Raw genomic sequence first — 27334 nt, 5'->3', positions numbered from 1 at the left:
CCACTGCACCACCAGGGAAGCCCCTGATTTTTTACAAAGGTGCAAAGGTAATTCAGTGTAGAAATGTCATTTCAAAAAAGTGGAGTTGGGGGGCTTCCCTGGTGGCGCAGTGGTTAAGAATCCGCCTGCCAATGCAGGGGACACGGGTTCGAGCCCTGGTCCGGGAAGATCCCACATGCCGCGGGGCAACTGGGCCCGTGAGCCACAACTACTGAGCCTGCGCGTCTGGAGCCTGAGCTCCGCAACAAGAGAGGCCGCGACAGTGAGAGGCCCGCGCACCGCGATGAAGAGTGGCCCCCGCCCGCCACAACTAGAGAAAGCCCTTGCACAGAAACGAAGACCCAACACAGCCATAAATAAATAAATAAAAATAAATTTATATAAAAAAAAAAAAAGTGGAGTTGGAACAACTGGACCACCATATACAAACAAACTTTCACCTCAACCTTACATGTTATAAAAATAACTCAAAATGGATCATAAGTCTAAAGGTAAAATGTGTAAAACTCTTAGAAGAAAACACAGGAGAAAATCTTCGTGGCCTGAGGTTAGGCCAAGGGTTCTTAGATCTGACACCAAAGCACAATCCATAAAAAGCAAAAAATGGTTAACTTGGGCTTCATCAAAATTTAAAACTTTTACTCTGTGAAAGACACTTATTAAGAGGATAAAAAGGCAAGCTGGAAAAATACTGACAAATCACATGTCTGACAAAGGATTGTATCAGAATATACAACGAACTCTCAAACCTCAACAGTAAGGAAACAAACAGCCCCATTTTAAAATGCCGAAGGGCATGAACGGATGCTTCACCAAAGAGGATATACAGATGGCATAAAAGTACATGAAAAGATGTTCAACATCATTAACGATTAGAAAAATGCAAATGAAAGCCCAGTGAGATAGCACTGCACATCTCTTAGATGAGCTAAAATAAAAAGTACTGACAATACTAACTCTCCTTGAGGATGTGGAACATCTGGATCTCTCCTACATTGCTAGCAAGAGATAAAATGGTACCGCCACCCTGGAAAACAGTCTGGCGGTTTCTTAGAAAGTTAAACATACACTTTCCACATGATCCAGTCATCCTCTTCCCAGGCTACTTACTTCAGAGAGCTGATAACTTATGTTCACACAAAAACCTGTACACAAATGTTTACAGTATCTCTACTTATGAACAAAAATGGGAAACAACCCAAATCTCCTTCAGCAGGAGACTGGATAAGCCAGCTGTGTTACATCCATGCAATAGAAAACTACTCAGCAATGAGAAGGGGAAGGTGTTGGTAGGTGCAGCAACCTGGACGAACCTGAAAGCCATCGTGCTGGGTAGAAGCCAGCTCAGAAGTTTACATGCTGTCTGATTCTGTTTATATGACATTCTCAAAAAGAGAACACAATGATGGAGAACAGAACCGGGGCTTCTGGGGGTTACAGATGCAGAGAGAATGAGGGAGTTGTAGATGGAGGTGGGAGAGTGCAGTGCTTCGTAGCATGGGCACCTGAGGTGGCCTTCTCCACCACTTCCTAGTCCTGTGACGTCAGGGGTTATACAGCCTCTCGGTGCCTCAGCTTCACCTGTGAAATGGGAATGATAACAGTACCTACCTTCAAGGGTCATTGTGAGGATTAAAGGAATGAATACATGTAGGGCACTTGAAATAGTGCTATTACATGGTAAGTGCCCAGCAAGTGTTATCTGTGTCACCAGTGTCCCGTGGGAGACATCAGAAAAGATAGCCTGGGGCTCTTTGAGCCCTGCATTCAAAGTCAAAGGCTGAGGCTTGTATCAATGTATGTTTAAAACACACACACACACACACACACCCCTTCCCTTCCTCCTAGACCTCCTTTCTCTTTCTTTCTCTCTCTTAAACTCAATAAAAAGAAGACAAACAACCCAATTGAAAAATGGGCAGAAGATTTGAACAGACACTTCACAAAAGAAGATAAACGAAAGAGGCGTAAGCATGTGAAAAGATGCTGACATCACTCATCATGAGAAAAATGCCAATTAAAACCACAACGAGATAACGCTACCGTGGCTAAAGTGAAGAAAGGCTGACAATGCCAAGTGTTTGCAAGGATGTGGAGCAACAGGAACTCTCATACGTTGCAAGTGGAAATGCAGCAACAGGACAGCCGTTTTGTATAACTGTACAGTACTGTCCTACAATGTTAAACATACTCTTGTGATATGACCCAGCAATTTCGTACCTTTTGTATTTACTCCTGTGTCTACACAAAGACAAGGAAATGAATACTCAGAGCAGTGGTATTCTTTTTATTTTAATTTTTTATATAAATTTTAAAGGTTACTTTCCATTTACAATTATTCCACAATATTGGCTACATTCCCCGTGTTGTATAATAAGGGCAGCATTATTCTTAATACCCCCGAAGTAGAAAGAAACCAACTGAACACTAGTCAGCAGTCAAAAGGAGTGAAGTATGAACATATGTAACAGCGTGTATGAATCGCCGAAACTTTACGCTAAATAAAAGTCAAAGACTGTGCTTTCTGATTCCATTTATATGAAATCCTCGAAGAGACAAAACTACAGTGACAGCAGACCAGTGGTTTCCCGGGGCTGTGGTACAGGGGAGATCAACAGCAAAGATGCAGGAGAAAACGTTTTAGGATTGGAGGAGCTATTTTACAGCTCAGTTTGGGTGGTGGTTCCACGCTTACCAAGATTCATCAAACTACACACATAAAAAGGATGAGTTTCACTGAACACAAATAATGCCTTAAAGGAAAAAACAAACCCAAAGGCTGATTGTTTTAAGTGTCTTTCAACCTGTTTTCCCAGTGCCTTAGGCATGGTGGTCCCGGGGCCTGCTGAGCAGACCTCCTTATCAGAAATAAGGTCATTTAAGGCTTTTTTTTTTTTTTTCCTTCTTGGCTCAGAGCTGTGGATTCAGCTGACACTGACCAGTTTCCAGTGGGCACCATCATGTGTCCCAGGCGGAGGCTGACAGAAACAAGCTTGTGTTCCTGTCACTAATGATATAAGCCTTCATCATTGTCTCTGCCAGGCCGGGTTCATTGTCAATTATACCCACTGAAGAAGAGAACAGAGTCATAATGAGCTGGGTGTTATCTGCTCACCAATAATTTATAATGGGCAAACTAGGACAGGAACAGAGCTTTTTTTGACTAAGGAGGTTGCATGTCACTCTTCAAATCTAGGCCAAAAAATTATTTATAATGCATAGACCGTCGCTCAGAAAGTTAAAAGGTTCCTTTCTTCTCTCCCATGCGTTTGAACAGTATGCGTTTTACCTTGAACTAGCACAAAGGCACCTCGGCGTCTTACTGCTACACCTGCAGCCAGACCGTGGGAGAGATTGGGAGAGAGTATACTTGAGGATAGTGACTGGCCTGGGAATGAGGCCTTTGTAGAAATGCCTTGAGGATTTCAGGTCCTCCCCCAAATCCAAGGAGACAGAGGAAGGAGGGAAAAGTCGGGAAAAGGAAGAGACCCTTAGGTAAGGGTAGCTACCACGTGCTTTAGGTGAGCCTTGAAGAATTACCTCAGATGTTATCAGGAAACCCCCCAAACTGAGACGAAATCAGCAAAAGATGACTTGCAAATGGGTGGGTTGAAGCCGAGACGGGTCGTGTGCAGTTAGGCGGTGACAAGTGGAATGGTTGTGCGGCCATCACAGCGTCTAGGGAAAGGGTGTTTGGGGGGGGGGGGGGCGTGCCTCTGTTTCTAAGGGCTGTTTGGGGAAGCTGAATCTGTGGTGATACTGACACCTGTGGATATTGGTACCTACCCTAGGGGGAGGTGAACCCCTCTGAGGGGGACCTGCTGAGGGGTCACAAGCCACCAGCATCCTGTCCTGACCACCCATTGGCCAGTGGCCTCCTGGTGGGTGATTTGCTGCTCCAGGCACCTTGACCCCGGGCCCCAGGGGGTCTGGACCAGCAAGTTCAATGGACCCTGCAGCTGTGGCCCTTGTTCTCTCTCGGTGAGCTGACTTTCTGCAACGAATCCATCTGGGGTGAATTTGGGAGGGGTGGGTCAGCTTTCCCGGCCCTGGATCAGCTTTGAGGAAGCTGGCTGTGGAGGAGCACCTGGCCTGTGGTGTGTCTAAGGATCAAGGCCTCTGGGGTGCCACAGCTTCTCAGACTTCTTCAGGCTATGGGGGGCGGGGTGGTCCCTTGTCTAGTAGAGCAGCCCCTGCAGCCGCGATTTCCTATCCGAGTTCCTGGGCTCCTAGGCTTCCTCAGTGCCCCAGTGGCTCAGAGCAGATCCCCTCCCCTCAAACTGAGCAGCTCCACTTTGATCTCTTCTGTAGGCGTGCAGTGTAGCATGTCATTTAAAAAAAAATCAACTCTATTTTTAGAGCAGTTTTAAGTGCCCAGCAAAATTGAGTGGAAGGTACAGAGATTTTCCATATGCTCTCTGTCGCTATATATGCACAGCCTCCCCGTTAACAAACACCCCACCAAGACTGGTCCATTTGCTGCAACTGATGAAGCTACGTCGACACATCATTGTCCCCGAAAGACCGTAGTCTACTTTAGGGTTCCCTCTTGGGGTTGTACATCCTCTGGGTTTGGCCAAATATATGACACATGTCTGTCATTATAGTATCACATAGAATAGTTTCACAGCCCTAAAAATCCTCTGTGTCCACCTCTTCATTTCCCCACCACCTCAACCCCTGGCAGCCACTGATGTTTTTACCGTTGCCGTAGTTTTTTCTTTTCACACCGCCTCTGGACCATGCGTGGCTTGCAGACGGTTTTGTGTGGGGTGTGCCTGGGCTCCCCAACAGGATGATGAGATCTGACGTGTGCCCTGGGTGGCACTGGCTCTCGACTGGGCACTCAGGATGCCCGGCTATCCCTCGGGACTTGGCATCAGGGGCTAGGCGCTCTGGGTTGGAGGGGACCTGGTTTGGGCCTGAGGACAGACTGTCAGAGCAAACCCCTCGGGGCTGTTTATCTTGATAATCAGCATGTCGTTTGTTCTCTGGAATCAGAGCATCTGGCTGCAGAGCCGATCTGTCAGATTTTGCATCTGAGTCGGGACTCACTGATACTGTCTTTCTTTGTGGCCAGGAGCCTAAGGTCTCTGTTACTCAGCTCGGACATGTGGCGCATGTTTCTTTCCTTGAAAAGTTTTGATTAGATGATCTCAGCAGAACACACTCTGACCGAAAGTGCCTCCGTCCCGTAAGGAAGGCTTCCCGAAGTGGAATGTTCCAGTAACCTGTGTATTTTGCGTTGACAGAGCTTCTCGAAACAAGTCTGAGAAGAAGCGCCGGGACCAGTTCAATGTTCTCATCAAAGAGCTCAGCTCCATGCTGCCTGGCAACACGCGGAAGATGGACAAGACCACGGTGCTGGAGAAGGTCATCGGGTTCCTGCAGAAACACAATGGTAATGGTGACGCCTCTCTCCGTTCTTACTCCGTTCCTGCCATTTCCATGTGGCAGTGGCTTCATCCAGTTGGTCTTCCTGCTTGGTTCTCTCTCCCCGGCAAACCCGATCTCCTCCGTCATAGGTTTCCTCTTTCCAAGGCACTCCGCCCTCTGGAAAAACCCTATCCCCAGCAGGTTTGGGACAGGACACTCACCTCCCAAATTGCTTTCTCAGCCAGAGGAGGGAATCCAGAGCAGACTCACAGGTCGCACCCAACCCAAGCAGGGCGGCGCTAACAATGGGCGCTTCTTGATTAAAAATGTCTGGAGCAGGCCTTTGCGTCTAGCCCTGCCATGCCCAGGTATTCATTTTCCAGTGGATCAGACAGTACTGGTGTCTCCATCCATTGCTGCCACCGCCCCTAAACTCTTTGGCCTTCTACCAAAGAGTTTAGGTAGAAGGAAAAAATTAATACCATGGAAAAAAATTAATCAAAAATAATTAATTGCCGGGCTTCCCTGGTGGCGCAGTGGTTGAGAATCCGCCTGCCCATGCAGGGAGCGCGGGTTCGTGCCCCGGTCCGGGAGGATCCCACGTGCCGCGGAGCGGCTGGGCCCGTGAGCCATGGCCGCTGGGCCTGTGCGTCCGGAGCCTGTGCTCCGCAACGGGAGAGGCCGCAGCGGTGAGAGGCCCGCGTACCACAAAAATAAATAAATAAAAATAAAATGTATTAAAAAAAAATAATTAATTGCCTTCATATCAAATCCATTTTTTAATTGAGACGTAACTCACATAGCATAAAATCCACTACTTTTAAAGTTTATAGTGCTCTGGCTTTTAGTATACTCACAGGTTGTGCAACCATAGACACTATCTAATTTTATCGTCCCCCAAAGCAACCCTGTACCCCACTAACAGTGAAATCCTGTTTCCACCTTCCCTCCAAGTCTTGGCAACCACTGAACTATTGAATACTTTCTGTCTCTATAGATTTGCCTGTTCTGGGCATCGCATACAAATGGAATCATACAATATGTGGTCTTTTGTTTCTGGCTTCTTTCACTTAGCGTCCTTATTTTAGCAAGTATCTGTGTTTCATTTCTTTTTATGGCCAAATAATATTCTGTTGTGAGGATATACCACTTCACTTATCTGTTTATCAGTTGACAGATATTTGGGCTATTTTCTTTTTTTTTTTTGGCTGTTAAATAATGCTGCTGTGAACATTCCTATATAAGTCTTTGACTGGATATACATTTTCAGTTCTCTTGGGTATACCTAGGAGTGGAATTGCTTGGTCACATGGTAACTTGGTGTTTAAATGTTTGAGAAACTGCCAGACTGTTTTCCATAGCAGTGGTAGCATTTTTACATTCCCAGCAGCAATGTATGAAGATTCCAGTTTGTCCACATCCTCACCAACACTTGTTATTGTCTGATTGTGTGTGTGTGTTTATTATAGCCTTCCTGGTTGATAAGTGATATTTCATTGTGGTTTTGATTTCCATTTCCCTAATATCTAATGATGTTGAGCTTTTCATGGGCTTATTGGCACATGGCAAATTTGTATGTCTTCTTTAGAGACTGTCTATTCAAATCCTTTGCCCATTTTTAATTGGATTATTTATGTTTTTGCTGTTGAGTTGTAAGATTTCTGGAGACTAGACCCTTATCAGATATATAATTTGCAAATACATTCCTCATTCCGTGGGTTGTCTTTTCACTTTCTTAATGATGTCCTTTGACATAGGAAAGTTTCAAGTTTGATGATATCCAATTTATCTTTTTGTTGGTCGTGGTGGTTTCTTGTGCTTTAGGTATCATATCTAAGAAACTGTTGTCAATGAAGGTCATGAAGATGTAAATCTATATTTTCCTCTAATAGTTTTATAATTTTAAGCTATAATTTAAGCAGTTAGATATAAGCCATTGGTTAAACATTTAGATATTTGATCCACTTTGAGTTAATTTTTTGTATATGGAGTGAGGTAGGGAGTCAAAATTCATCCTTTTACATGTGACTATCTAGTTATTCCAGCACTCCACTCTTTTTTTTGAACTTTTCAATACTTTATAAAGGTATATCACTCATACAGAAAATAGATCATAACTGTACAGTTGAATTAGTAATGACAGAGTGAATACAGCCAGGAAACCAACACCCAGGTCAAGAAATAGAAGCTTCCCCAACAGTTGCCCCTTCCTATTTCTTTTTCTTTCTTTTTTTTTTTTTCTTTTGTGGTATGCGGGCCTCACTGTTGTGGCCTCTCCCATTGCGGAGCACAGGCTCCGGACGTGCAGGCTCAGCGGCCATGGCTCACGGGCCCAGCCACTCCGTGGCATGTGGGATCTTCCCAGACCGGGGCACGAACCCGTATCCCCTGCATCGGCAGGCAGACTCCCAACCACTGCGCCACCAGGGAAGCCCCTCTGGCTGACTTCTAATACCAGAGATTGATTTCGTCTGTTGGGCCCTTACTCAGATGAAATCATACATGATGAACATGATGTTTGTGTGACTAATCTGTGTTCTTCCAGTGCAGTGGCTAATTCATTTTCATTGATACCTAGTATTCCATTATATGAATTTATTATTTGAATCCATCCTTGAACTTATGTCTTTCTCAAATCATCCTGTCTCCATTTTACTCTCCTTCCAACCCTTTTACCTCTTAGCACAGCCCATCCTGCACTACTGCTCCCCTGTGGATGGTACCAAAAAATTGAAGAAGAGTTAGGAGAGTTCAGGAGCTACTAACAAGCAAGAACAGAATTCTTTTTTTTTTTCCTTAGCCATGACACCAAACATATTAAAGTCAGAAATGTCAGATTACTGAGGAGATAATTACAGTTCTTCTGTGCTTACCATGATGCTTCTCCTTCACTGAACATTTTCCTAGACGAGATGATTTCATGGAAGAGGGCACAGCAGGAAAACTAGAAAGTTTCATTATACTTGTTATTCTTTTATTATTTCTGTAATAATTGTATATACCTATTACAAATGTGACAGTAATGATTGATATATCTCCTTTTTTACCCCAAAGCTGCCCAGGGGAGAGTAAAGAATATTTTAACTGCTTTTGTTAAAAGTCAGGGAAGAACAATCAAGCCAGGAACAAGAACAATAAAGTATTTGCAGCAATATTTGATTGCCCCCAATAATTTACGCAGAATGGTTATATTTCCTAAATGATGATTTAGCTAAATGAAAGAGCAGGTTGTTTTGATTACCAAGGTATTGTGTGCAAATTACTCAAACTAGGTCAGTGCCACTGAGAAATAGGACAGCTGAGATCAAGTTCATCAGTGTGACATTTATGCTGGGCTCTGTCCACTGTGGAATTACAGAATTGTCAAATCTGGGACCTGGAAAGGATCAGTCAGCAGAAATGCAGCCTCCTACCACCAGGAGTGCCTGTGTCCATCTCACCTTTTTCTTGAGACTAAGGCCTACTCCACACAGCCCCCTGAAATGCAACCAGGATCAACCCCAGATCTCCCTCATCCTTATTCCACATTCAAAAGAAAATAGAAAATCCAAGACAGATTTTATTGAGAAACATAATGGTTGGACCAAAATTTAGATTAAAGCAAAAAACAAAAACAAACAATAACTTAACTTATAATCCAAATGGACATGAACTCCACAAGCATCTGCAGTGGAGTGGAGGATAGCATGGTTAGCATTAATTCAGGGCTCACCTTGAGCCAGGCAGGCATTGTTCTAAGGGCTCCATAGAGTAACTCACTGGAGTGTAACTCATCTGAGCCTTACAGTGGCCCTTTGGGTTGGTACCTTTTCACAGATGAGGCAACCGAGGCACAGAGATGTTAGGCCACTATTATCAGACAGCCAGGAAGGTACAGAATCTAAACCAGGCATTCTGTCTCCAGAGCCCAAGTTTTTAACATTACATCGTACTGCTTCTCCGCAAGACATGATTTATGGGACTCTTATAGATAGAGACATCATAGCTGCACTATAGCTGTTTATTAGTGTGGCCATTTAGACTACTGGCTCTCACCCTTGGTGGCCCCTTAGAATCACCTGAGGAGCTTTTAAAACTACATGTAACTGGGTCACACCTCACAGGCCAACACCTCAGAATTTCTAGGGGTAGAACCCGGGTTGTGAGCTGGAGCTGGCTCGAACCAGCTTGCAAAAGGTGATTGTTAAATTTTCAAGAGTTTTACAAGCCAGTTGACATCAAGTTGGCAGCTTGAAATCAGCCAGGGTCTGAGTATTTACACCATAAAGACAGGCAAAGACTATTGTTGTGGGTGTGGAGAGCCTTTTACCAGCTCACCCCTGGGTCAGGCCTAAGCATCAGTATTTTTAAAGCTGCCCAGGTGATTCCGGCATGCAGCCAGGGTTGAGAGCTGTGGATTTAGACGTGCTTTCTGCCTTTACGCTGAAGGTAGGCCACGTGATACGTCAGGCGTGATGATTAGGTGCAGGTAGTCGTTATAATTATTTAGCTCTTTCCTCAATAATCTGTCAATCATCCCTATTTTCTCAGCTTGGGAGACACACCTTGATCCTGAAATGCATACTTTTTCTCTTTGAAGTAATCCAAATCAAAATGAGAATCTGACCGTGTTTCTCTGTAGGGAAATGTGTCATCGGTATCTATTACCGGAGAGAAACCCCTAAACTATGTAAATAGCAAGGCGTATTGGGTAGCCTGATCCACACCCGTCGAAATGTTACTTCTACAAGAGCAGGCTGACCTGTGTGCTTTCCTCTTCCTGTGTGAGTCTCAGCTGATTCCATGTCATTTTCTCCCAACGTCAAATCCTAGTCCTCACCCTTGCCCCTTCAATACGTCTGCCTTAGTGAGCAGGGGTGGGTGGAGATGGCAGCAGAACAAGGGAAAACGTCCCTGTTGGACAGGGTAATAGTTACCCCATCCAGCCTGTCTTGTGCCCCATTTTCCAGACTCTTCCTTGACCATATATAACCCAAAGTCGTACCTGCTTGTTCATGCAGAGCAGGAGCTATTGGGAGGTGAGCGTTCTAGGGCACAAGTACAACTTAAACTGCGGTAGACTTTGGGGGTTCAGCTTCTGATTGCAATGTTTCCCTGCCAAATTGCTCCCAGCTGGTTGTGCGTCCCTTGCTGTTTAGAAACCACTCTGACGATATTGCTTTGCTAATCCTGCCCTGTCACCTATAGCTTGTAATATTGTTCCCATAAAATGCCAGTAGAGATGTGATTATAACACTGAATTAGATTTCCCAGTTTAACTTGCTTGGAGACATTTTATCTGTATATTTTTTTAACATGCTATGGATGGAGCCTTAACTTGCAACGGATGTAATCAGATTATTGAAAATCAAAGTGAATGAAATGGCAGCTTTCACTATTATTATGCTGTTGTTTTAGAAAGTATCTAGTCATACTGAATGATCTAAAAGAAATGGGTCTTTCATTTCCTTTACCATTAAGTTGGGTTGTCCTTGTCTATATCAGATTTGGGCTGCTAGAAAGACTCTTCTCCTAGACAAATGATTAATCTACAGTTTGATCCTAATGGTCGAGGAATTTTACAGATGAGCGTATGTGCTGGGAAAAGGGGGAGGGTATTTACGGGTTAGTTGATGAGCATAGCTGCAGTCCATCTCTTTTCTAAGTGGTGAAAGGGTCGCAGTCGTTGATCTGAGGAACTGGGAGTTTCACCCTCTCCTCTTTGGCTCAGCCGGGACCCCAGCACAATAACTGGCCCAGATGTGTGTGTAGCGCCCGGCCTCTGCTTCCCAGGATGCCTTTCACCGGGCACAGCCTGTGGCCACGGTGGCATCAGCTGAGAGGGGTCCCCATACTGGTCCCCGCTGGTGGCCCTTCAGTGCTGTTGGCTGACTACCTGTCCACCGCGGTTTCCTTTCCTGGGTTTCTTCCTGTGTTCAGTGACCAACAGCTGTTAGTGGCTCTCTTGTGCTCCTTTCAGATCATGAAAGACAAAACTTCAGTTGTGTGCAGGAGCAGCAGATATTCTTTCAGAAATCAAGAAGGGAGATCTCTTCCCTGCAGGGAGTGTGGGGTGACTGAACTTGGGAAGGTTGACAGAGTCACATGTGTAACTCACCCTTCACAGCATCTTCATTCAGGAGGAACCACTGAGTTCATTCACATCCATTCACTCAGATGGCAGGATGGACTTGCCAAACTCCCTGCGGAGAAACTACCAACAACACAGCGTCAAAGGAGAAGGCCTTTAAATGTCTCTCCTCGTTTAAGTTTATAGATTATCTGCCTGGACAATTTGCATTTTCTAGGAAGTTGTTGAACAGAATATGATTCTCTCTGAGGTAAAGAGATAAATCATAGCTACGTGGGGTTTTTCTTAGCACCAAGAAAATAACCCCTAAAGCAACCTCTTACTACATAAAGTGGAGCAAAACATTGGTTAAAGATGGAGGATAAACTGAAGGAAAAACAAATATATTCAGTATAGCATTTGAGCTCCCTGTAATAATCAGAGATATTTTATTAATAAAGCACCCTCTTTCAAAAAGGCAGAAACCAGACATGGAAACAACCTAAGTGTTCAACGACAGATGAATGGATAAAGAAGATATGGTATCTATATGCAGTGGAATATTACTCGGCCATAAAAAAGAATGAAATAATGTCATTTGCAGCAATATGGATGGACTTGGAGGGCATTATGCTAAGCGAAATAAGTCAGACAGAGAAAGATAAATACTGTGTGCTATCACTTATATGTAGAATCTAAAAAATACAACAAACTAGTGAATATAACAAAAAAGAAGCAGATTCACAGATACAGAGAACAAACTAGTGGTTACCGGTGGCGGTGGGAGGGGATAGACAATACAGGGCTGGGGGAGTGAGAGACACAGACTATTGGATGTAAGATAGGCTCCAGGATGTACTGTACAACACAGGGCATAGAGCCAATATTTTATAAGAACTGTAAATGGAAAGTAACCTTTAAAAATTGTATAAAAATAAAAATTAAAAAACAAAACAAAAAAAAGAGCTTTGAAGATTAGTCAGTAAACCAAGAAAAAGTGAAATGCCCTGAAATCTTACAGTTTTTACAGGAAAGAAACTTGATTGGTGTTTTCCCAAACTTGACAAAAATCCTAAGAATTTACATGAAGTTACCGAGTTGTGAGGCAGAAGGAAATTATTCTAAGTCATGAATAGTAAAAACCAATTTCAGTCAACTATGATAAAGAAAAGAAAAGACAAGGGCAGGAGATAGAGTGTTTAAGGAGTCCTGTGTAGACCAATGACTATTAAATTTACAAATATGAAAAACATCTTCCAAACAAGGTAGGTACTTGAAACGGGCAAAGTACAGATTAACCCAAAAACGTTTTGGGAAGAGTAAATTCTGGCCTTAAAAGCAACTAAGTAACATGTATTTGTATAGCACATTATACTTCAGGAACTGGAAATGCTGAAAAATACATTACAGTCTGCACAGACACAGTAGGTTAGATACTATGCACCTAAGATGTTTCTGGAATTTTGAAAATACCAGCTGGCTAAAGCATTTTGTTTCACCTTGACCATGAAGAAGCAGCTTAAGGATGTGACCCTGCACCCCCGTCCTTGTTCCTGTTGCCTTGAGAGGTGGCAACCACCTAACTCCAACCGCTGATGCTGGGCTTTGTCATGTAGAAATTGGAGGGCACGGTGCCACCTGCTAATTGTAGGCACTGCACTCAGTGCAGAGGGTGGGGCTGTCTCCACACAGAAGCCTCATTAAAGGGGTGTGAAAACGTAGAGAGGTGTTTTTAAGACCATTGTATCCAAAGCACCCAGTCCTCAGAAATCAGAGTGACCTATGTCCTTATATCAGCTCCTTTCATTAAACCACACATTTACACAAAATCACATAGAGATAATGTGTGCTTCATCTGTTAATTCCAATTTCTAGGTGCCTTCCCATCTAAAAGCTTGTTTATGCTTTTTTTTTTTCAGAAGTCTCAGCGCAAACGGAAATCTGTGACATTCAGCAGGACTGGAAGCCTTCATTCCTCAGTAATGAAGAATTCACCCAGCTGATGTTGGAGGTGAAATGCTCTTTCCAATTAGCTTAATGGGTTGCAAATTAAAATGTAACTGCTTTCTCCAGATAAGACCCTGTGCCCAAAGTAAACAACTGTTCTTGACCCTGCAGAGAGGGCTGGGAACAGACAGGCTCTTGAAAAATCTGCCTGCTCTTGCTTATGTTTTGGCTACCGAGTTGGGTGGTGCAAGCAAAGATATCCAAACTCAATGCAAGTGTGTACCGTTGCCATGGTGACTGCCGGGGCGGGGTGGGGGGGGCCCTCACATCTCCCAACCAGAGGATACCTAGTAGGGGAGCCAGGCAGGAACAGAGTTGGAGGTAGGGAGAGTGAGGGGATTACGTCTCTGCCCTGTATTCATGTAGAATATAATGCAGCAATTCTATATTTTTCCCTTAGTAGGACACATTTTGAAAGCAAAAGTCTTCTTTTATAATAATGCTTTTAACCTGAGCTCCTATTCCATCAACATGGCGTGTGGATATCAGCCATGCGTGGCTACGCCCTCCCCACCCAGCACGTGGTCTCTCTGTGCCAAGAAGGATGCCCACATTTCTTCCTCCGGAAAGTTAAGGGCCCACGCCCATCTGCTGGGCTGGATTTGAGGAAATCTGACTGATCTGAGTGCCTGGCCTTCTTCAGCATCACGTTTCTCTATGGGTGAAACTTCTCAGTACAGATGAGGATAAGTCACTGCAAAAACATCCAGATGGCGCTGACTTCTGAACTGGGGATAAGACTGGGAGTGTTTGGATACAATGGTGGACAGAGAGAAAGCCCCAGACATGGCATGTCTGGGCCCTTGAATTAGAAGAAGAAACCTGGGATGGATGGCTTCAGCCAGAGGAAGTTAGACACTGGCTGTGTCAGTGGTTCCTGGCAGGGTTTTAGAGAATGGCTCTTTGGGATCTGTCTGTCTAGATCTCATCTTATGTGCCTATGTAAGACTGATGTAAACGTTAATTTACATAGATTAACTGCGCAGAAAACAGAAAGTTACTGGAGTAAGAAAATGCCAGAATGAAGATGTCCAAATATTATGAAATATAAAAGCATTAATGTACATTTGCATGAAATGAAAGATACTTAAATCTGCATGTGAACTATATTTAAAGAAAATACAGAACTTTCTCCAGAAGCAATGCATTTTAAGTATGTTAAATTTAGAGGAGCTTGTGAAATATCATGTTGAATTAATGCATCATTATGCTACTTCACAGAAATCATTTTATCTTTTAATTCTTAGGGAAAAGTAATTAAAACACATAACCCTCTAGCATATAACCCTCTTAAAAAGTCTGTAGCACAACCTTTTCCCCCCCAAGAAGTTTCAGGGTATCAAAAGTATTTGAGGGAACGGGACTTTTATAAGGTTAACAATGTATAATAGTTGCTTGTAGTAGTCTCTTAAGGTCATTTGTATTTCTGTAGTGTTGGTTGTAACTTCTCCTTTTTCATTTCTAATTTTACTGATTTGGGCCCTCTCCCTTTTTTTACTTGCTGAGTCTGGCTAAAGGCTTATCAATTTTGTTTATCTTTTCAAAATACTAACTTTTAGTTTCATTTAGCTTTTCTGTTGTTTTCTTAGTCTCTATTTTATTTCTGCTCTGATCTTTATGATTTCTTTCCTTCTGCTAACTTCGGGTGTTGTTTGTTCTTTCTCTGGTTGCTTTAGGTGTAAGGTTAGGTTTTTTATTTGAGATTTTTCTTGCTTCCTGAGGTAAGTTTGCATCGCTGTAAACTTCTCTCTTAGAACTGCTTTTGCTGCGTCCCGTAGGTTTTAGATCATCGTGTTTTCATTTTTATTTGTCTTTAGGTATTTTTTGATCTCCTCGGATGTTTTTCAGTGATCCATTGGTTGTTGAGTAGCATATTGTTTAGCCTCTGAAACACGTGTTTGTGTTTTTTGCAGTTTCTTTTTTCCTTGTAGCTGATTTCTAATCTCATAGCGTTGTGGTCAGAAAAGATGCTTGATATGATTTCAATTTCCTTGAATTTACCGAGGCTTGCTTTGTGGCCCAGCATGTGATCTAACCTGGAGAATGTTCCATGTGCACTTGAAAAGAATGAGTATTCTACTGCTTTCAGATGGAATACTCTATAAATATCAATTAGGTCCATCTGGCCTAATATGTCATTTAAGGCCTGTGTTTCCTTGTTGATTTTCTGTATGGATGATCTGTTGATGTAAGTGAGGTGTTAAAGTCCCCCACTATTACTGTCAATTTCTCCTTTTATGTCTGTTAACATTTGCCTTATGTATTGAGGTGCTCCTATGTTGGGTGCATATATGTTTACAATTGTTGTATCTTCTTGGATTGACTCCTTGATCATTATGTAGTGTCCTTCTTTGACTCTTGTAACAGTCTTTATTTTAAAGACAAAAATTGGGGCTGAACTGAGACTTAGGAGACTGGAATTTCTGAAAAAGAAGATTTTAGATTTGTATGGATATGCTTTATGCACTTTCCTCTGCTCCCAGTGTAGACTCCCTAAAGCCAGTCTAAAGGAAATCATGCTAGATGAGTGAATTGGACCCCAAATTAAGCCTATACCACAAGTGGACCTTCTGGGTGAATTGCATCTTTGAGGCATATGGGAAACCCACCGACTAGAACTTTTGACTTATCTCTGACTGTTTTAGCCTCCTCTTCTACCCTCTTGCCCCTCAGTAGACACACACCACTTGATGGGTGACTGGAGCCTCCTGTACCTTCCCCATGATGGTTCCCACAGGGTGATGCTCTCATTTTCCAGGATGCAACTTCTCCATAGTGTGTGTCCCATTCCAGCTGCATATCCCCCTCCTTTGTTCAGAGCCATTTCAGGGAGCATGAGGAATCAGATGCCATGTCTTCATAACCAGGAGGTTCCTTTTTAAATGAAGATGAAACCCAGGACAGAACCCATCAGGCCCCAGGGAACTGCACTGCTGGTGCCGTCTGGATGTGACTCCCTCCTTCTTCCCTCTTCTCCCAAGAAAGCCCCAAACCAGACTCCATGAGAACCCATACAGTTATGGAATTTGAAAGAACAAAATGACTTGGTCGCAGACCAGCCAAGCTGGTTGAGTGTAAACTGGCCAAGATGGTGGCTATAAGCACTGGAACATGTAAACTCAAAAAAGGGAAAGCTCTTATTGACTGGCAAATAGGGAGTGTGTGGTATTTCTGAATTTTGTTCAGAAAAGCTACAGCCATCTTTTCTCTTAGCCCAGATGTTGTCCCAGAGAAGACAAAAAACATTCTATCAGAGCCAGGAATTGGCAGGAAGGGGTGGTTTCATTTCCTTCTGGTGTGTGACAGGTATGAAACTCGGGCCATTATGGCATCTCTGGCGTCCCTGAAGCTCCTGCCCAAGTCCCCATTGCAATAAGAGGGGCACAGCGCTTTTCAATCACGTTCTATTGAGTCCCTCTCAAATGCTGCTGATGGGACTTCTACAGCCATCGCGAGCATTCTTAAAGCAGTGACTCGGGGTAATTCTTGTGCATTTGATGGAAAACGCCAATGGGCTGATGAGCGTTATCTTCCATCTATAAATACCTTCAGCTTTTTAACACCCACTTGCTTTACAAATTCAAGAGGGCATGGGCTCCCCGTGCAAGAAGAGAATTTATGTTGCTCCTGCTTTTCCCGATATTCTAATCTACTTTTTCTAAAATGGTCCAGATGACGTCATCAACAGTGCCTCCACCTCTTCAAAAAAATTCACTTCCAGGAGCACTGCTAATATGATTTTTTTTTTTAATTTAGAAAAATACTTAAGGGAAGAAGAAATAAAGTTCACTGGGATGTACCTCGGTGTTCACCATGAGCCATAAATCGGATCCAGGATCTCTCCAGCTCAGCACTATGGGCATTTCGGACCTGATAATTCTTTGTTGTAGGGACATCCTGTGTGTCGTAGATGGGATGTTTCAAAGAATCCTTGGCCTCTACCCGCTAGAAGCCAGGAGCATCCACCCCAGAATTGACAACCAAAAATGTCTCCAGACATTGCCAGATATCCCCAGGGGGGCAAAGTTGCTCCCAGTTGAAAACCACAGATAAATTCCAAGAGGATGAGGTCCACCACTTAAGAAATGTGCTTTAATATATTTTTCAGTCTTTTTTTTTTTTTTTTTTTTGCGGTACGCGGGCCTCTCACTGTTGTGGCCTCTCCCGCTGCGGAGCACAGGCTCCGGACGCGCAGGCGCAGCGGCCATGGCTCACGGGCTTAGTTGCTCCGCGGCATGTGGGATCTTCCCGGACCAGGGCACGAACCCGTGTCTCCTGCATCGGCAGGCGGATTCTCAACCACTGCGCCACCAGGGAAGCCCTATTTTTCAGTCTTAAATCCTACAGTACGTAAGTGTTAAACAGTAAATGACCCACATGTTAATTTTCCTGGTGAAAAGAACTCTTTCCCACTTTGGTGCGTGGTGATGGTGGGTGCCCTTCTCTGCACACTTACTGGACTATTTCCACTTACTGCTGCCGTGCGCTTGGCCACATCCTCCTACCCTGAAGGAATCCATGTCCTTTGGCTGTGCAGAGGCTCAGTAACACCCTAGGAGGATATAGCTGAGTGCATACAAAATGTTTCCAGAACTTTCTAAGCACATATTTCAGTTTGGGGGGGTTTTTTTCCCCCCAAAGTGGAAAAATTCCCATATTCGCAGAAGATGCTATTTTAACAATACAGTCAGTGAGGCAACAGTGATAGTTGACAGGGATGGTCTGCCTGAGCGTATTACGTCCTCAAAAATTTGTTTTGGGGGAGGTGGACTTTGTTTTTAATCTCCTCCATCTCATCAATGTGCCCATGGAGCCAGTAACCAGGATGACCCCATTCTCTGCTGAATAGGGTCTGAATTTTAGAAATCACCTTTCTCATGTGTCTTATGAGAACATCTGATAAGGAATCTGAAAACAAAACAGTCAGTGAGTCTGTGAGAAAACATGGATGGCCTATATCCTTTCTCTCATGAAACACCCGGAGCAGTGCATCTAGCATAGAGCAGGCACTCAGTAAGAACCTCTAAACAAATGGATTTTCCAGTTATTTTGAAATACAGTGGGCCCTCCGTGTCCGTGGGTTCCGCATCGAGTTTGGTTGAATCTGAGAATGTAGAGCCCACGGGTATGGGGGCAGCTCTCAGGGACTTGAGCATTCGTGGATTTTGGTGTCTGTGGGGGTCCTGGGACCAATCCGCCACGGATACCGAGGGACAGCTGTTCTCATGGATCTGGTTGAGTTACACAGCACTTCCCCATCGTCCTTCCCTTTCACGTTGGTGGATTCATGTGACTGTTCTTTACAAACAGTTCCTTCCGGAGGTATGGCAGTGGATGTAAGCAGAGGTCTACACCAACCAGCAGGCACAGTTTTTCTTTTTTTTTATACCTCTGTGAGGTCTGGTATCTTTTAGTCAATGTTTACCAGTGAACTCAAAGTGATATTGGTGGTAGGAGGACAAGGACTGTAAAATATCGCTGACATCTTTTAACGGGTAATTGTGATATTTCTGATTCGGCCCAAAGGTACGCTTATCATTAAAACTACTTAGGTACAGGGCCGTTCAGAGGCCGCCGCGATGCTCCCCTCCTCGCAGGAATCGCTGGATGGGGATGAGAAGGCGCTAGAGAGCAGCGAGGGGGGGGGGGGGGCCCACCGAGGAGCGCAGACTCAAGCCACTGCCCAGCAGCCGCTGCTGTGTCTACAGCTACCGTGGAAGCAAATTGGTACAGCAGCACAGCGGACGGTGATGGTGGAAGCCCAAGTGGCGCGGCTGCGGAAACTCCCCCTGGTGATGATTTCAGCCTCTCCTTGGCGGATCCTAATCTACCCTCTGCAGTGGAGCCAGGGCTGCACGGTCTCATTGCTAAGCGTCTTTCTAAGCGAGCAGTCTTGGAAGGGCTGGGTAATGTTGCACGTGTGGAACTGAGAAGTCCAGGTTGCAGAGTCAGTTGTTACCACTGCCTCTTCCACGAGAAAAACTGCTTCCCTAAACAGCAACAGCGGGCCCCAAACATAACTCTCGAGTAGTATACGGTCTGCTTTTTAGGAGGGTCTGAAAAAGGACTTGAGCTTTTCAGGCTTGAATTGGACAAGTATATTCCAGGGCTGAAAAATAACATGGATTGTGAGGAAACGGGTGGGGAGAACCACAGAGAGTCCTCCCCGAGCAGCTGTTTTGAGGATGTCGTAGGCCCGATCCAAAGGGTGGTTCATCTCTTTCAGAAGAAGCTTACCTTTCTGCTACATGCCGCTCCGAGTTATACTCCTGTTGAGGTTAAAGAATCAGATGAAAAAGCAAAGAGAGACATTCACAGGTCTCTGAGTGTGGCCAGTCTCCAAGGCCTGATTCACGAAGCCACCGTGACGTCTCTGCGTGGCCACGAAGCAGCGGCCTAAGTCCGTGATCATTGACCGTAGTAGCTCCCAGACTCAGTTCCACGGCGCAGGAAGCAACCGGCCTCGCGAGGATGGATTGCAGGCTTTTTTGAATGGTGCTGACGGAGGTAACCCTTTTCTTTTGCGACAAGTCCTGGAAAACTTTAAACTAAAGGCCCTACAAGACACAGATGATTTGAAGAGATTTATCTGGCAGACTGAAATGAATCATTACGCTTTGCTTCAGTGTTTCATGTGCCTAAAGAACTGTGGTAGTGGAGATGTCCTTCTGGAGATTGTTAAAGTGGAACACGAAGAAATGCCCAAAGCCAAGAGTGTGGTAACTATCCTCAAAGGAGCTGTGAAAGAGGCTCCCGCCCAAAGTTTTTGATCACATGTTTTGAGATGATTATATTGTGAAGTTATGCAAGCCTTGGTGTTTGAAATTGCAGTTGTTGTAACTGTCATAAGATTGCTATTTCAGATTATTTGAAACACATTCTAGATTTTTTTCATTTTGTACTTTTAAGCCTAATTAGACATTTAAAAAAAAAAAAAACAAAAGTTAGGTCATTTCCATGGCTAAATTCTGTTTCATGGTCCCAGTAGGTCCCATTTCTCACCAAGCCTTTTTTTTTTTTTTTTTTTTTTTTTTTGCGGTACGCGGGCCTCTCACTGCTGTGGCCTCTCCCGTTGCGGAGCACAGGCTCCGGACGCGCAGGCTCAGCGGCCATGGCTCACGGGCTTAGTTGCTCCGCGGCATGTGGGATCTTCCCGGACCGGGGCACGAACCCGTGTCTCCTGCATCGGCAGGCGGATTCTCAACCACTGCGCCACCAGGGAAGCCCTCACCAAGCCTTTTTGTGCTTTGCAAGCAGTTTGCCTGGGCTAGACAAATTCTGTGTAAGAAACCGCCTTATGTGCCAGACAGGAGAGTGCTGTGAGGTTAGTCGTGAAAATATTTGAAGGGTTATGAAATAAAGGCGGCCTCCTAACCCGGGGTCCTTGGATCCGGTGACCCTCTCGTCCATAAAAGAGTGACTGAGGAGCCCTCACCTGTTGTGTTTTCCGCAGGCGTTAGACGGCTTCATCATTGCTGTGACGACGGACGGCAGCATCCTGTACGTTTCTGACAGCATCACGCCTCTCCTCGGGCATTTACCGGTGAGTTTCTGTTCTGATGGCCTTTGCCAGCACGTGGGGCCCTCTTTCCTCGAGAACCATTCAGATCTCAGAGGCGGGGCGCTGCAGGTGTGCGGGAGTCTGTGTGTGAGGAGGGTCGAGGAGTGCCCTCCACCAGGCTGCGGCCAAGCCTCGGAGGCTTCCTGAGGGAGGCGGGTGCAGGCCTGTGTCATCCTGGAACAAGCAAGACCTGCAACGGGGGCTGTGGTGCAGGTCCTCGCCCCCCGGTGCCCCAGAAACTGCCCAGGAGCCGTGAGCCGACGGCACGGTTAGCAGAGCTCAGAGCCTTTACGGAGGCTGACAGACACCTGCAAAGAAAGATGAGGTCCCCTGAGGGCTGGTGGAGGGGTGTGCACCAGACAGCTGGGGACAGAAGGGGGTTTGGGGGTCGCTGGAGATGTAACTGAGATGCAGTAGGTTGTGGCGCTTGCTGGTGGTAAGGGTTCAGTGCCAGGGATGATGGCGGGAGGCGGGGCAGTGAAATACTCTGGGAAGATGTTGTTGGACCAGGAAGGACTTGAGGAACAAGGAGGGTTTGGGCAGGAGGGCAAGCTCTGCTGTCCTGTCCCGTGGAGCCAGGTGGGGTGCGGAGGAGGGCGAGTGCTGTGTGGTCCCGGGCTCCCCCTCCCTCCCCCTCCCCCTTCCTCCCTCTCTCCCCTCCCCCTTCCTCCCTCTCTCCCCTCCCCCTCCCCTCCCCCTCCCTCCCTCCCTCCCCCCCTCCCCTCCCCCTCCTCCCCCTCCCTCCCCCCTCTCCCTCCCCCCTCCCATCTTCCATCACACTCTCTCCTCTCAGCCTGAGCCTCGCTGGCTCCCTGGTACCCCCATCAGGATGCTCTGACTCACAGAGCAGCACCTGACTGGTGGAGGGTCCACCTTGGAGGGCCCCTCGGAGGCGTCTGGCCAGCCTTCCATTTCCCGCCACACCATCGTTTATTCCCACAGAGACCGACCTGGAAGGAAGCTGTACCAGGAGCACCTGTGGGACTGATTGGGCTAAAACGTCCTCTCTTCTCTCTCCTCCCCCAAAGCCCCGCCAGACAGCTGAGCCCACCCCCGCCCCCCGACTCCCACACGTGGGTGGATGCGCGGCCAGGACACAGATGAGGAGGGTGGCAGCTGCCCTGGGTGCCTGCTCGTAGGGCACCGCTGGCCGGGTGATGCCGGAGGACCATGGCGGCCTCCCCCTAGCCGCACCCGCCCGGGAGCGCTGTGGCCTTGCTGTGTGGGCAGCTCAGCCCCCTCCGCCGGCGGTGATGACCCCAGCTTCCCTAATGGCCCAGGGTTCCACACCGTCCTGGGTCATTCTTTTCCTCAGAAGCCACTCCCCGCTCCCGTTGCGTCTGCAGACGATGCTGTGTGTAGACCAAAACCACCGTCCACGTTTTTCCTTCGTGGGCCACTGTGTGTTGTAGCCCAGAAAAGCAGTTTTTACTTTGCAAGGCAGATACCTTCGCATGACTCTGAACGCATCTGAGCTTTGTGGTTCAGCCCATTTCCAGGGTGCACGAGGCTGGGGCTTCTCTCCTCTGAGAGCCGTCAGAAGAGGCTGGTTCTCACTCAGCCCTAAGGAGTCGGGAAAGCAGTTTCATCTCGATTCTCGTCTCATGCTGCAGTAGTGACGAGACCCCCATCGAATCGGCACGGCTTCTTTGGGCTGATCTGAGGAGGTGGGGGGCTTCTTTGGAGGGGGTTGGGTTTTGCACTGGGTGGCATTGCGAGGTGCTGATGGAAAGCAAACAGGTGTCAACTCCAGGGTGGCCCAGAGCGGTGTGGGGAGACAGGATTTGCACTGTTCTGATTTCTACTCTTGGAATGACCTGATGACCCAGGTGCCACACGTAGCAGAGCGGACTGAGTGAGGTGGGAATTTGGATCTGAAATTCTGGAGCACCTTAGGATCACCTTTATGGATTATTTCCTTACTCTGGAAGGGCCAGAAATGACCCCAACTCTCATCTGTCAATGCCCGGCCCATTTGCATGCTTATGAAGTGCCTTTCCGTGGACCCAGACACACACCGAGTCTGCCCTCACGCTCCCCAGCGGAGGTGAGGCCGGGATGGACAGTCTCCACATTTAACTTCTATTTACTCGTAGCCGGCATCGTCCGGTTTTTACCCAAGTCGTCGTCATCGTCCCCCTTTTCCCTTTGCGTTCGCTGTATCCCCGCTGGCGGGTGGACGAGAAGCTTCCCCGGTGCCCATCACACAGCTGCCCCGTCACCTCCACTTGACAGAGGATGAGACCACGGCGGCCCAGCCGGCGAGGAGCAGAGCAGGGCCGAGGCCAGGCCCGCTGAGCGCAGAGCCCAGACTCGCCGCCACGCTGCCTACCGCTTGTCTGATGCTCAGGATTCGGGTTACCATTTACGAATTCTGCTTCCGGTTTAGTGTACTTCAATTCAAACCTCCTTGTTACTAGTACAAGCCCAGGACCTGCCCACAGACAATGCAGTGACTCAAATGGCCCATATGAGCTTCTTTTTTTTTTTTTTGATTTCTATTGGAGTATAGTTATTTACAATGCTGTGTTAGTTGCAGGTGTACAGCAAAGTGATTCAGTTAAACGTACACATATAACCACTTCTTTAGATTCTATCCCCATATAGATCATTGGGGAGCACTGAGCAGAGTTCCCTGTGCTCTACAGCAGGTTCTTATTAGTTACCTATTTTATATATAGTGGTGTGGATATGTCCATCCCAGTCCCCCAGTGTATCCCTCCCCCACCCTTTCCCCCTTGGTGACCATAAGTTTGTTTTCTACATCAGTGACTCTATTTCTGTTTTGTAGTTAAGTTCATTTGTACCAGTTTTTTAGACTCCGCATGTAAGTGATATCATATGATATTTGTCTTTCTCTGTCAGACTTCACTCAGTATTACTGACAGTCTCTGGGTCCATCCATGTCGCTGCAAATGGCATTCTTTCATTCTTTTTTTATGACTGAGTAGCGTTGCAGTGTATATATACCACATCTTCTTTAACCATTCCTCTGTGGATGGACATTTAAATTGTTTCCAGGTCTTGGCTATTGTAGATAGTGGGGCAGTGAACATTGGGGTGCGTGTATCTTTTCAAATTATACTTTTATCCGGACGTATGCCCAGGAGTGGGATTGCTGGGTCAAGTGGTAGTTCTATTTTTAGATTTTTAAAGGAGCCTCCATACTGTTCTCCACAGTAGCTGTACCAATTTACATTCCCACCAACAGTGTAGGAGGGTTCCCTTTTCTCCACACCCTCTCCAGCATTTGTTGTTTGTAGATTTTTCTGATGATGGCCATTCTGACTGGTGTGAGGTGATACCTCATTGTAGTTTTGATTTGCATTTCTCTAATAATTAGTGATGTTGAGTATCTTTTCATGTGTCTCTTGGCCATCTGTGTGTCTTCTTTGGAGAAATGTCTGTTTAGATCTTCTGCCCATTTTTTGATTGGGTTGTTTGGTTTTTTGAGATTGAGTTGCATGAACTGTTTGTATATTTTGGAGATTAATCCCTTGTCAGTCGCTTCATTTGCAAATCCGTATGAGATTCTTTAAACCTTAAGGGTTTGCAACTTTGTTGAGAGATTTCATCTGTTAAGCCATTAACGACTCATAAAAAAGGTAGCCAATATTTATTGAGCATTTACTATGTACCAGGCACTAGGAAGAGTCCCTTCTATGCATTAATATGGTTAAAGCACTTGGAAGGTCCATTCTCCTTTGGTCCTTATGATGACTCTATGAAATAGGTACTTACTCCTGTTCACAGATGAGCAGACCGAGGCCCAGAGCAGCTGAGGTCCCACAGCCGGCACGTGGCGGGGCTGGGATTTGAACCCGGACACTTTGAGCCCAGAGCTTGGTGCTTACCCACCGCTCGGACATCTGCATGTGACCGAGTGAAGCTGAATGCTCTCTGGTGGGCTGGGTGTTGAGCAGAGGTAGGATGAGGACCGGGGAGGCAATGTCCTGTCTCGGGGAGGAGGCAGCCATCAATCGAGGCATGGCCAGCAGAGACAGCGGGCTGGGGCCAGGAGGCCAAGGGCCTCACAGTAACAGGGACGCCCCCTGTCAGCATCACGGGCTGGCGTGCCAGGCGTTGGGTCCCACCGCGCCCCGGGTGGCCTGGGTTTGGGGGAACCATTGGCGATTGGGGGGCGGGGGGAAGAGCAGCGAGAACTCCTTTCTTCTTCTAAGTCTGTCAAAAGTCTCAGTATCTGTGTGTCCTTCCTACCGCTAGAAACTCAGACACTCCAAAACTCACACGATAGATTTTTGTACAGCAGTTTCCTGATGAAAGATCCTAGAACTTTCTTTTCCAGTTGGACAGAGAAAAGAAAGAAGAAAATAGCTCAAAGCAGAAAATGATTTTAAGGGAAAGTCAAAACTTTTCCGTGGTGGTGACGCCCGCACATTTTGGCATCTAGAATTAACAGAGGCGGTCAAGGAAGAGACCCGGGCTGGCAGATGAGCATGCTGACGGAGGACCGGGGGCCCAAGGGGCTTCTGCATGAAAACCTTTCAGGAAAAAGATCCAAGGGACTAGCATCACATGCCTTGGACAAAATTGGGAAAGAGTATGGCTGAGGCAAAGCCAAATGACACCCACTGCGGGCACAGTCCGTGTTTCCTGTTTGGACGTTGACGTTTTAGAAAATTTAACTTCCCGGATTGCTTTTCCGATCTGCTGATGAACGTGCTGTTGGCCTAAGGGGCTGGATCACCCTTCGCTCGTCAGGCAGAAGCCCTGTCCCCGGCCCCGGGCAGACACCCTAGTGCCCGGATGCTCACTGAATGAGGGACTGGGTTTGCAAGTGGGGCTCCTGCATCGAGAGCGGTTGCAAACAGCTTGGCACCGGTGGGCAGTGCCTCAGAAAGTGAGAAATACAGGCGTGGATAACACAACTCCCCCCCGCCCCCCCCCCAAAAAAAATCTAAGGCACAGAGTGACTCTAACTTTGGAGAAATCTACTCACCAGAAGAATACCTCTGTGTAATGCTGTTTCTCCAAGTGAAAGCTCTGGCTGGAAGTACAAGGTCAAAGGAGACAGTGGGCCAAGTTCCTGGGGCAGGGGTCACAGCAGGGAGAAGAGGCCACAGAGGAGGAAGACAGAGCGCCTGGCTTATGATGCCATGAAATGCAGCAGCAAGCCCCTGGCCGCGCAGGGCTTTCCAGGAAGCATCCATCTACCCTCTGTCACCCACCTGTCCTCACCTGCTGGGAGAACCCACCTGGTCCAGGTCAGCTTGTCGGAGGTGGCTTCATGTCAGGGCGGACCCGGCTGGATGCTGTGTCTAGGAGGGGCCCCGACAGGGAGGTGTGGCTGCAGCTCAGAGCTGATCCCGGGTTAAAAGGGTCCAGGTTGCCAGTTAGATTTGTTTGATTTTTATGTGCCTTTAGATCTTCCTGTATCGTACCTGCAGAACTATGTGTAAAACATAGGTTCCATTTTAAAACTAACGATAAGGTGAGCGCAAGCGTACATGTAGCTGTCACCAAGGGGATGAAACGGAGCGTGACCAGGCCCGCAGAAGCTCCTGTCTGCTCCTTTCCCATCACACCACCCCCTTCCACACCTAGAGATGACCAGTAACACATCATCGTGTCCTTGTTTCTCTCTGCAGTTCTGCCAGCTTTGCATTCATCCTCAATCACTGTAGTCTAGTGTGACCTTTGGTTTAGCTTTATGTAAACAGAGTCATAGGAAGTGTAGCCTGGTGGCCGCTCCTCTCGCTCAGCTCTGCTGAGGGATTTGCCATCTCACACCGTCCAGAGTAGCTGTCGTTGGTTTGTCCTCATTGCTGTAGGCACATGCTACAGTCCCTGCCCCCCGGCCAGTGTGGAACTCTGAGAGGGTGTGTCTGTGGATGTCTGCATGTATTTCCTGATGGACATTTGCAAGCATCCTTCAGAGGGCTGACTGTGTGTAAGATCGCTGGGTTGCGGGGTAGGTACCCGTCGCCCTTACTAGGTGATACCCAGTGGTTTCCATGGTGATGGCACCACCCCACCATCCAGCAGCGGGGTGGAGGGTTCCAGCTCCTCCATTTCACCAGAACCTGGTATTGTCAGAATTGTCAGTTTTTGTCAGCCCAGCATGCGAAGGCATGTCATGGAGGCTCGATAGGCTTTTCTCCCCAGTTGCTGGCGTGACTGGGTGTCTTTGCGTAGCTTGCCGGCCATTTGGATTTCCTTTTTCTATGAAATGCTCTTCCAGGTATTTTGCCGTTTTCCTACTGGATTGTCTGGTCTTTTGTGTGATGATTTGTAAGCGTTCTTTCCACGCTAGCCCTCTGTCGGGTACGGTTTTAATCACCTCCCCGTCACTCTGCCGTAGGGTGACAGGGATGGCCAAA

At 46.6% G+C, this 27334-nt stretch overlaps 1 protein-coding gene and 1 pseudogene across 8 annotated transcripts in view; both read left to right on the top strand.

Moving 5' to 3' along the window:
• NPAS2 (neuronal PAS domain protein 2) overlaps positions 1-27334 on the top strand; it is a 268685-nt gene that overhangs the window by 189663 nt on the left and 51688 nt on the right. For 7 of the 8 annotated variants that reach the window (XM_067007112.1, XM_067007111.1, XM_067007113.1 and 4 more), the window contains exons 3-5: positions 5253-5401; positions 13345-13436; positions 20886-20975. In XM_067007112.1, coding sequence (XP_066863213.1) covers positions 5253-5401; positions 13345-13436; positions 20886-20975 — 331 coding nt within the window. Of the gene's footprint in view, positions 1-5252; positions 5402-13344; positions 13437-20885; positions 20976-25405; positions 26219-27334 lie in introns of those variants that run through there. The other variant, XM_067007118.1, reaches the window with a different exon arrangement.
• On the top strand, positions 19000-20202 carry LOC131765650 (protein Njmu-R1 pseudogene; annotated as a pseudogene).

The sequence above is a fragment of the Kogia breviceps genome, chromosome 11 (assembly GCF_026419965.1).
Source record: "Kogia breviceps isolate mKogBre1 chromosome 11, mKogBre1 haplotype 1, whole genome shotgun sequence".
NCBI classification, from domain to species: domain Eukaryota; kingdom Metazoa; phylum Chordata; class Mammalia; order Artiodactyla; family Physeteridae; genus Kogia; species Kogia breviceps.
The sequence above is the reverse complement of the archived record's forward strand: the minus strand, read 5'-3'. Positions and strand labels throughout refer to the sequence as shown.